The 11,012-nt window shown below is 33.6% G+C and overlaps 3 protein-coding genes across 5 annotated transcripts in view; 1 reads left to right on the top strand and 2 right to left on the bottom strand.

The window, feature by feature from the left end:
• Nucleotides 1–1,572: 1,572 nt before the first annotated feature.
• The window catches only part of LOC100176412 (sperm-associated antigen 17), a 22,885-nt gene continuing 13,445 nt past the window's right edge, over nt 1,573–11,012 (top strand). For all 3 annotated transcript variants that reach the window (XM_026834038.1, XM_026834036.1, XM_026834037.1), the window contains exons 1-2: nt 1,573–1,582; nt 4,991–4,996. The gene's annotated coding sequence lies outside the window, so the exon portion shown is untranslated. The remainder of the gene's footprint in view (nt 1,583–4,990; nt 4,997–11,012) is intronic.
• LOC100176360 (SLIT and NTRK-like protein 5) lies at nt 3,575–7,354 on the bottom strand. The gene is made up of 4 exons (XM_002130672.5): nt 6,929–7,354; nt 6,415–6,542; nt 4,567–4,747; nt 3,575–4,279 (listed from the first exon to the last, which is right to left on the bottom strand). The coding sequence occupies exons 1-4, from the start codon at nt 7,052–7,054 to the stop codon at nt 3,797–3,799; spliced, it is 918 nt and encodes a 305-aa protein (XP_002130708.1). The 5' UTR covers nt 7,055–7,354; the 3' UTR covers nt 3,575–3,796.
• LOC113474160 lies at nt 8,173–10,191 on the bottom strand. The gene is made up of 3 exons (XM_026834043.1): nt 10,023–10,191; nt 9,732–9,782; nt 8,173–9,377 (listed from the first exon to the last, which is right to left on the bottom strand). Exons 1-3 carry the CDS (start codon nt 10,087–10,089, stop codon nt 8,386–8,388), a joined length of 1,110 nt encoding a protein of 369 aa, XP_026689844.1. The 5' UTR covers nt 10,090–10,191; the 3' UTR covers nt 8,173–8,385.

Here is an 11,012-nt window from a genome sequence, read left to right as displayed (position 1 = left end):
TTGCATAAGAATGTGATTTTATGATAATTATATGATGAGACATGAATGCATCATGTTTAATTTTTAATATTATATAAATGATAGACTTTGTACTCGGTATGCCAAAAAATCTAAAAATGATTGACAGGTCGTCGCGGAAGTGCGTCTCGTGCTTCGAGCAAAGCTGGTACATCAGAAGATCAACAATTTAGCACTCCGTTCATCCGAGCCGGATCTTTAAAAGCGGAAACCGAGCTCCAGAACAAACTCCGTGAAGAAGAGGAGAGGATTAGGAAGGAGAAGGAGTCGAAACAATCGCATCGGACAAAATCAGCGGAGAGGATCAAGCAAACCAAGTCAGCTGCGAGTAAAACATCGCAGGAGGGAAAAGGTGGGGAGATATGTGTGTGTGTGTGTGTGTGGGTTTGTGTAAACAAGTTATGTATTAATGTTACACTGTTTGAAATTATATCTGAAGTGTATAGCTCTCATTGCAAGCAAAGTTTTGAAAATATAAATATATCAAAAAAAAGTATTCATTATGGATATGATGTGTCAATTGGTGTAAACATTATATTATCAAATACCAAACATTACAACTTTGGTAAAATTTCATGTAAAATTTGAATATAGTGCATAGTTTACCGTTTTCCATTACTCAAGGTAAGCGACCGAAATCAGGCAGAAGATCAAAATCTCGATCCCGCTCGCGATCGAACAGTGGTGAGCGAGAGGTTGCTCCTACTCCTCAAGTTGAAAGCAAAGAGGAGCCTAAACTACCTTTTATTGGGTGAGGGATATAGCTGTGGTATGCCTTGGTGGTGAGCATGAGGTTCAACACTTTGTGTGTATGTTAACACATGACATAACTTGACAGTAAGCATAAGGTCTGAATACATCATGTGTGCCTGGTGTATTAGAAGATACCCACGTTATAACTTGACAGTGAGCATAAGGTTTATAAATACACCATCGTTTATAAGAAGGCACCCATGTTATAACTGTCTTATTTTATAACCAGATAGTGGGTATGAGGTACCAATGATTAACAAATTATATTCCCAGTTATGATGTTGGAAACAAGTTGATCAACATTAAAGGAAGAACTTCATATTTGAGTCCAAGTGATGGAGGGACCATTAAGTCAGAAGTCATGGAGTATGAACATGGTAACTTATAATAACGTATTAATATAATTGCTGTCTGTTAATCTGTACAACTATAATCACATCTGAACATAGGTGTCTTTTGCCAAAGATATGTTCATTTGAAACTTTTAAAATGAACTATATCATATGGGCTAAATAAGGCTGTAATGTTTGTATTAAAACTGATCGAAAACCATGTGTTTTCTGCACCTAACCTACATGTACTGTCCTACAGGCAAGGTATTTGTGAAGACTTCACTGTACAAGGACGGCCACACTTTCATCCTTCACGTAACTGACCCACGAGACACAGCCGCAGAAGAAGATCTCAATCAACTTGTGTCAGAACCAAGTCAAATTAGCTCAGAGAAATCTGAGACAGAAACACAAGAAAAGGATTCTGAGTCAGGTGATTATTTGGGGTATAGTATGTTTGCCTACATTTCTTAGGCTGGGTTATGGCATATATGTATGTTGCAGTGGTGTGGGATTAAATATAATTTTACTGTAGTGCACACTTCCTACCCTGTTTTATTATATTTATGTCTTTCTGTAAATATATGTGCAAGGTATTGGCACGCTCAACCTTTTAAATAGAATCATATCTTTATTACAAAACTTTAAAAAATATATTCTACCTCAATGAATCATTATGTTGCCCGTATGCCCCCATTTTTACCTAAGCAATAACTTTAAACTAGTTTTCTACATATTGCATGTTCATTTCAGAAGGTTTGTCTGACTATAGGTTAGACGCTCCAACTTAAAACCAAGTCTAACACCCAGTGACGGGTATAAAACCCATTTAAACAAGTCTAATACACAGGTAAAGACACAGACCGACCTACGAGTGCCGAACTTTTACAAGGAGTGAAAGAAGTAGAGGAAGATGATGGATATAGTTTGTTCAGTTCATGGTGTGCCACGTTATGTGATGGAATGACATTATCACTCAGTAAACATGGACCAGATGGTGTATCCACTGCAGCAGGCTAGTTGGTTATACTAACTTTATGTTTTCTAAGAGTGAGGTCCTGCAGTGTGGCTTGGGAACTAAGTTTTAGATCTGAGTTGGCTCATTGCTCCGACATCCAGGGTGCCTTTGTAATGTGCCAATTTTGACCTAAATCCCAAGTTTTTCACAAAGGCCTTACTCATTACGGGATTGTTCATACTGACAGCCAGTGATAATATAACTTGACTGACCATTTATATTTGATACCAAACTATTATCAGTAAGATTAAATTTAATTTACCTTTTTGTTTTAAATATGCAGAAAAAGCCAAGGATAAGCTTCTTAAGCTTCTTGGGGAAATCCCCCCTGCTTCTAGCCCCAGCCCTGTGCCCCCTGGCATGGAGACCCCACAGAAGAAGGGGAAGAAGTCACCTCGTTCCAAGTCACCCAGGGGTAAGAGCCCAAAAGGTAAAAGAAAAGGCGACCAAGACAAAGAAGCTGAGGCTCAAAGATTGGAGGAATTAAAGGCTCAGGTTAGTGCAATAGAAATGTTTGGAAACACTTTTTTTAATTTATGCTCGCAACACTGAAAGGTGAAATCTCATTACTATGTTTGCATGTTATTAATGTTCTCCATCTTGTTTTCTAATTTATGCCTAAAACTGAGGTGCTAAAACATAGAGTGACACCCCTGTTTTGCTACATAGGATTTCACCCCTGTTTGTAAAGGCACTAACTTTACGTCTATGGTTAAGTTTAAGATTCATTAAAATTAATACAGCAATTTTACAAGTGTATACCGTTGAAATTTTATACAGGAATTTTTCAATTTTAATCAGTTTGACTTTAATGCAGGAAGAACTTGAAAGGAAACTACTAGAAGCTCAAGAAGCCGAAGAAGCTGCGAGAAAGAAAGAAAAACTTCCTAAGTTTCAACAACTTTATGTTTCTTGCCCTGATGGTTTGTCAGTGAGATACCAGATTGACCCAACTTCATGTGGTAAGTGGTGGTCGTTCATGTTGGGTTAGAGCTGTATTAGAGTAATAGGTGGGTGGTGCAATATATAGGGTGGTTAGTGGAATATATAGGCGCTAAACTTTGGGTAGGAGAGTGAACAGACCAACATAGGTATTTTTACACTACATTAATCCGTAACTTGAGAACCATTATGTTTAGATCTAATTCACAGAAATGTGCGTCTAATTATCCCTGCCTCTCCTGCATAATAAAAAGTTTGGCATCTATGCTGTATATATAGGTTGTTTGTTAAGTGCTTGGTTAAACTTGTATTTTTATAGCTAGAAAATGTGTGTAAATAATTCAAAACAAACTTTGTAGAGGCCTAAGCCATACCCTATGCTTCACTGCATATAAATATATACATCATATAGGTAGTTATTGTTGGGTACATTCATAATTAGCTTTAGAGGTTTACTAAGCCACAACATCAAAAAGGTTGCTAGGGATAGGATTCAATTTGTTTGCTGTATGTTTACAGCCAATTAAACTGTGTAACTTTTAATCTGATCAAAAACTATAGTTGAGTCAAATATGTTCAGTATAATTAATTTCTAATAAACTTTAAAAAAGCAAAACACAAAAATAGAAAAACTAAAACTACGCAAAACTCAGAAACAAAATAAAAACTATACATAAAATAGATAAATGCGTAACAAATGATTAAAATAAGCTTCAATAAAATTTGCGAAAATCTAAACTGAAACAAGTACGAAATATAAAATAAGGCTGAAAAAAAGTAGAAAAACATTTGAATTTTCTTTCCCAGAAGCATTGTCTGGTTCACTATAAACAGGATACACAATGTTGGTACAGTTTAGTTCTGTTAAAACATCAAACCCATCTTTTCCTTTGTGTTTTTCCGGCCCATGGCAAATTACTTGGTCCAGCAACATAATATCTTCATTCCTATCGAGAGTTTCCATTGTTGAGCATATTGTGACATCATCACACTGCCATGGGTTCTTGCTGAGAAACAAAAACGAAAGCGCGACCGTTTTTGATAAAAACCTCCCATCCATATGAGAGATAAAGTTCCCACTAAGGTCAATTGTTTTCAACGATGTCATCTTTTCAAAAGCACGAGGAGAAATGAATTGAATCCGGTTTTGTTGTAAATATAAAAGCTCGAGGGTGGAATGAATGTGTTCAAAACAACTCCCATCTATCTTTTCTATCTGTAATGATATTAAATATCTTCTATTATAACTTTGTATCTTTTCTTTACAATTTTATTTCATGTCTGTTTGGACATATACAATGTTTGTCTGGTGACATCTATGTTATAACCTAACAGTGAGCATGAGTTATGTGACCAGTACACTATGTGTGTCTGATGTATATGGAGATCTCCATGTTATAGCTGGGCAGTAAGCATGAATTGTGTGAATACACCATGTGACTTGTATGATTGTATGTATGGTACACAATCTAACCTAAAACATCTCCATTAAACATCACCTACCAAGTTATTCTTCAAATACAAATGCTTCAATGAATTGAGGCCGGTCCATGTTTCCCTCCTTATAACTTTGATCCTGTTGTTACTCAAATATAAAGTCCTGAGATTTTGCAATCCAACAAAAGCTCCATCTTCAATGGTTGTTAGATGATTGGACGATAACTGCAGCTCATGCAGATTTCTCCTGAAAAGTGACATTTTTGTTATATATGGGTACAAATCTTGGTGAAGTAACTATTTAAAGTATCAATGTCAAATATTCTTGATAAACGGAGTTACATTGTTCAAATGAACTACATACATAAGCAGCCTGGGTGTTGGGGTAATGGAACAAATCTGGCCTAAATCCCACGTCCTCAACAAAGACTTCACCCACATAATAAAAATACTTGATGTAAATTATTTATTCTCTTTTCTGCACTATGAGTGCTTAGTTAACTTGGCTGTTGGCGTTATAGTGGCAACCATGTATAAGCCAAGTCTGCCGCATGAGAATATACGTTTCCAAAGCAACCAAGCGCCAGGTTTGTTAATCCATGCACCAGAATATCCTTTGGCACTTGACTACGTACATGGGAGCAACCCAAGGGAATAACGGATAATGTCATTAAATAAACTCTGGTCGTAATCCAAAGGATCTAACTAACCATACCAACTAAACTGAAGCGTATAAAGTTCATGGATGTCATACCTTGGCAATAGTGGGTGATTATATTTTTGACATTTTTTCAAAGAATTACCACTAATAAGAAGTTCCAACTCACTCATTAATATTAACATGGACATCACAAAGCCATTAATTATTTATTTCATAATTTCCATCATGACATTCATCTATTCAGATATTCAACTGTCTGATTGCCATTTAAGAACCAAATTTTCAAATACACATAATCTACGTTGTGAAATTACACAACGTAGATTATGTGTATTTGAAACTCCCCCCCCCCCCCAAAAAAAAACAGTTTAATGCACTTAAATTCAACTAATATAATATTTTTTTTAAATGATATTTTGCTATTAACTTTTTAATTTGTACTTGGTTTTTAACATTTAGATATAAGTCTCCAGATTTCATGTAAATTGGTTTAGAAATGTTGGCTTTCTATAAAATCAATTGATAGAATCTGTGGTTTTGAAACTTATGTAATTCTCTTTGCATTATTGATGCTGCTTTTTACCAATTCATGTTGTTTAAGGATTATATATTGATTTCCATGCACAGACTTATCTATTACCACATTGTTATTATCATTAATGGAATGTCTGTGGGATTTTATCCAATAATGCTTGCCATATTTTTAATGTGGTTTGACTATATGTAAAATAGCTATTTGCATTACTGGAAATTTAGATTGAAAATATGGTCAGGTTAGTTTTGTAATAGATTAAATGCATTGCTTTTAACTTTAAGTCTAAAGTTTAAGCATAAGTAATATCAATTCAATACTTTTAATCCTCCCAAATCACCTACAAGGTGGTTCATGTTTCACACCACAGGTCCCATGTTAAGGTTGCCTGCGGTGTCAATACATACTTTGCTACCACAAGAAATCACTTAGTTAGATTAAAACTATCAGTGTTCACACAGACTCAGGCACTTTTTCACAGTTTCCACAACAGATGCTAAATTAAATTCTTTGCAACACACATACAGCAGATCTAAAAAATGACAAATATTTGTGTGACTCCAAAATACTGCTGTATTAAACCTTAAAAAATTAGCAAAACTTAGCGGAATCCGTGTAAATAAAATTAGCACAAAATCCGTGCAAACATTACTAAGAAAATGTCCACCACGCAAAAAGCAAACTTCTAAATCTCTCGAATACACCCAACATAAAAACTTACATGTTCTTATGTTTAAACTGATGTCTTCGTAAAATTGTAATTAGATTTCCACCAAAGTCAGCTCTATGGTAAATTGCTTTTGAAGGAAAATGCCCGATTTCTGTCACATTTTTGTTGGAGCATTGTATCTGAGTATTATATAAGTATTAATGTTTATCTTTATAAAATAAGAAGCACAATTTATAAAAAAGTTATTAGGCCTATAGATTAACCGCTAAATAAATAGTATTTTAGTATTTAAAATTTCATATTCGAATACAATATGCCAGGGTTAATAAACCTGGAAACCCTTTCTAGGTCTAACCTCTATGAAATATACCTTATAAAATATATATATGTGTTATTTTAGTTTGGCCCTTAAACCATTGCTTGGTGTTTGGCTTACTATTCTCCAGTACATATACACATTCTCTATATCCATGATATTACAGTATATTCTATATCTGAAATACAGTATATTCTATATCTATAATAAGGTATATTTCATTTTATATCTGTAATACTATAATCTTACCTTCCTAGTGAGGCAGTCACATGGACAATCATTAGCTTCACAACCATATCTACAATCGGCATTTACATAATTGCCAATTACTGTTATTAACACAACTACAATACACAGCTTCCAATAGCGATGCATTATGAATGTTCTAATTGCTGGTTCCTGCTCCACACTTCATGTACAGACATTTTCTTGTAGTGATAATCACTTAACCAGCACTGTGCCCCCTCCTCTCTATGACTCACTCTCCCTTTCATTGTGCTGTGATTGAGTGAAAGTGAGCCTGAATGGGGCGCTTGCCTCTCTATTGCTTGCTCAGCGGCTGTGTAAACACTTCACGGTTGGTTTGAACTGAACCCAACGCTCGGACCTCTCAGCTTGTCAGCAAGCATCACATTACCATGTAATAGGAGGCATTGTTGGTTTTGAAACCATTCCATTCCAAGACAGTAGGTCATAAAGCCGCAGACAATGGGGGTTTATGATGAAACAAGAAACCATGACTAATACTGAATTACTAAATCATTTCTTGCTATTTTTAGTAAATTTACAACTTAAAAATCAAACCTATTACCTTAAGCGCAAAATTAAAACTAAAATGATTTAATTAACAGACTGTAAAAAAAGTTTCAAAAATTTTATTTAAAAATGTAATTTCTTGCTTATTTAAACCGTTTGTAAAATTAGAATTTAATAATAATTTGTTTTATAACTTCACTAATTAATCAATATATTGTTATATCAGTATAAAAGGGTTTTACCTGATTAACAAAAAGTATATACTTGTTAATGACACTTTAGAAATCTGTGGAAATATATTTTTGTGTAGCAGTTGTGCATCTTTTTAACCTTAATTTTTCCACATTTAAATTAAATGCTGGTGACTAAACTGACCCACAACATTATTTTTCCACACTTGAATTTTGTGACCAAAAAGTTAAATAAAGTTTAATCAGTCTACCAACATTGTGTTAACACATATGGATAATCATATAATTTTGTTATTTCACGCACTGTCTTTATTTTGTAGCCAGGGTTCAAGCAAGTGGCTCATTATCCCTACTTGATCTCAATACTACTTAAGGTTTGCGTGCCAAAGTAAAATCTCTTTAATCTCACCAGTACAGAGGCCCTAAGTAGCGACCTAAACCACTTGAGTTTTACACAATGTTTGCTGGGATTACAGGCTTCTGGTATGCAATAAGAGATGAAACATTGGAAAAAAAACTAAAAATGCAATTATAAGTCAAGTTATAAAAACACACTACAAAATAATCTGTAGCGTATTTAAACACGAAGATGTAAATAACAAATTCATAAAATTCAAAAAAAGTAAAATGGTACTTCAAAAACAAAACAAATTTTCAAAAATTTAGAAAGGTGCTTATTTTGTATTGTGTACACAAAAAAATTGCAATTTTAAACAAAAATATGTTTTGTGTTTAATTATGCAATGACATTTCTTAATACTATGATCCCACAAATAGCTTTATTTGGTTAGACTGAGTTGCTGCATATCGAAGTTTTCTTTGTTCTTCTCTTTGTTTAGCTGCATGGTTTAAAATTTTTAACAATGATTTTGGTTTTTCCGGCTTTGCTTTTCTTTTTCTCTTTTTGGCAGATTTTGGTGATGCAAATTCATCAGATATTTCAAAGTTGGAGATTTTCCCAGTATTTAAATGTTGCACTGCTGTCCTTTTCTTTTTGTGCCTCTTTTTCTCAATTTTATTATGAGTAGAATTCCCCCCTCTGTTATGAACTTTCTTTGGCATATTTTCCGCCCACGCACCTCTTGCTTGCATTGCAGACAACGAATATACTTGCGGGTGAACATTACTACTTCCATGCCCCACTGTTATTACACCTTTTGCGCAGAGGATGGAAAATATTGAAATACAAAGAATAAGTGTCACCACAACTCCACCTTGGGCTGCAGAAATAAGAGAACTTATAAACTCTTTTTCCGTTATTATATTTTCTTCCTTATTTTTTTCATTACTGTCTTGTTTTTCTTGAATATCTTCTTTATTTTCTGCTCCTCCAAGGTTAGGATTTATTTCTTCTTGTGGTCTATGAACATTAACATTATTATTAATATTATTTGAAGGCCGCAAAATCCTTGGTTTTATTGTTGGAACATTTTCTTGTATTGCTGCACCCATAGTGGTCAATAATTTGGTTAATATCTGCGTCGTTATTTCTGGTTCTTGAGTTGTAGTTTCCGTTGTGACATCATATAGTTGCGTTGTTGTTGTCATTATGGTGTTTATCTCTGTGTTGTTTGTTGTTGTGTTTGTGGAATTTCCTTCATTCAGATTATTTGTGTAGTTAAATGAAATGTTGGTGTATTTATAAAACTTCCTGTAAACCAACCGCCGGTATTTTTTACCCCGGTTACTTTGCACTGGTTTGTTAACCCCTGTTGCTTTTGGTGGAGCTGGAATATTGGTTTCTTTTGTTTCTGCAAGAAATATTCTATCTTTTATTCTGTGTATTTTATGCTTTACTCAAAAAATGTTTGTTGGACTGATATAAATAAAAGACTAAATGAATGAATGTAATGAATTAATGAACGAACAAATGAATGATTGTAATGAATGTACTAATATATATTCTACCACAGTTTTTTTTGTAATTTTAAAAACTCTTATGGTTCTACTTATTTTCTATTGAAGTGTATTTATGCCATAAGACCAACCTAAAGTTTTACAAAGACTGTTATATATGTTACTGCCATTTTTTGTTTTCCATTTAAAAAATACGCTATTGTGAGATTATTTCCATTAGTATGATTCATAAATTCTATTCAACCTACCATTATTTGATCTTGTATGACGTTGTATTGCCTCTTCTTTGTACATTTTATCTGGAACACAATCTTGGTATTGTTAACTGTGTTAATATTGTATAAGAACTAGACATCACCAAAACAACTTTTAAGTAAATTGACTAATAAAATTAATTATAGTTTATTTGCCACATTTGAAAAGGCATGTTTCTGTAAAATCTAAATATCAAAACTGTCTTCCTGCAGTATTTTTAAGTGTTCTGTACAATTCATATAAACCACAGTAAAAACTTGTGTACCATAGTTTAGTATACTTACTATTAATAAAATGGTGAATGCAAATCATGGCAAAACAACATAACGCCCACAAACATAAAATCTTCATATCTTTAAGCTTCTTTAAACATCTAATCCATACTTTCCGATTGAAATTGTATCATAATTATTTGACCTATCAGTAAGATTTTGAAAGAGTGAATAAAACAATGAAAAAATGTTACAAACGTAATTGATATTTTATTTAAATCAATATTGCTCTCTAAATAAAAAAGTTGTAGTAACAAAACTACAGTAAACATGGGTAATTTCAACAAAATAAAACTATAAAATGCTATCCATACATAAAATGTATACCCTAAACAGCAAATAAAACCTGTGTTAGCAATCTTTAATAACCTAATTTATTCACCATTGCAAATATTTAGTTGCGATTCTCTGTCTTTACCGTAGTTTTTGTTAATTTTCTCTAATTCACCCCACCACTACAGACACTACAGATGATGAAGTGCCTCAATTCAAACTTATGGTTCGACAAAGTTACCCTTACAAGACGGCTGGTAGGCAAGAGACCGAGAGAGCTCGTTCAAAGCCAGCTATGGAAGAAGTTTCGCGCACAATACTTCATGATGGAACTGTTATTAAACTCATGAGTGATGGGAGTACTAAGGTTCGAGTTAATTGTAAAAAACATTGTTATTAATGCCGTCTACTTTATTCTTTTTCAAATTTTTAAAACATTTGTAACTTTAATAAGTTCTGACATTCAGAAGTGGTCTATTATTACACCTTGTGCTTCCTTTCAAGTTATAACATGGATGTCTTCTTGAACACGTATCACACAAGGTATATTCATACACCTCATGCTTTTTGCCAAGTCTTAACATGGTTGTCTTTCTATAACAGGCATACATAGTGTATTTATACACCTCATGCTCAATATAAAGGCCTAAATATTTGTTCCTTTTCCTACCATTAATTTAATCTTTATTCCAGATTTTGTATGGGGATGGTACAGTATGTGATAANCCT

This window comes from Ciona intestinalis, chromosome 4 (assembly GCF_000224145.3).
Source record: "Ciona intestinalis chromosome 4, KH, whole genome shotgun sequence".
In the NCBI taxonomy this organism is placed as follows: domain Eukaryota; kingdom Metazoa; phylum Chordata; class Ascidiacea; order Phlebobranchia; family Cionidae; genus Ciona; species Ciona intestinalis.
Note: the sequence above shows the minus strand (reverse complement) of the source record. Positions and strands in the feature narration are given on the sequence as shown.

Coding starts and splice junctions, on each gene's coding strand:
- LOC113474160 (XM_026834043.1), bottom strand. CDS start 10,089: ATGAAGATTTTATGTTTGTGGGCGTTATGTTGTTTTGCCATGATTTGC. Junction 9,783..10,022: donor CATTCACCATTTTATTAATA/GTAAGTATACTA, acceptor ATTGTGTTCCAG/ATAAAATGTACAAAGAAGAG. Junction 9,378..9,731: donor TCATACAAGATCAAATAATG/GTAGGTTGAATA, acceptor TATTTCTTGCAG/AAACAAAAGAAACCAATATT.
- LOC100176360 (XM_002130672.5), bottom strand. CDS start 7,054: ATGCATCGCTATTGGAAGCTGTGTATTGTAGTTGTGTTAATAACAGTA. Junction 4,748..6,414: donor CAGTTTAAACATAAGAACAT/GTAAGTTTTTAT, acceptor GTCACTTTTCAG/GAGAAATCTGCATGAGCTGC. Junction 4,280..4,566: donor TGTATTTGAAGAATAACTTG/GTAGGTGATGTT, acceptor ATATCATTACAG/ATAGAAAAGATAGATGGGAG.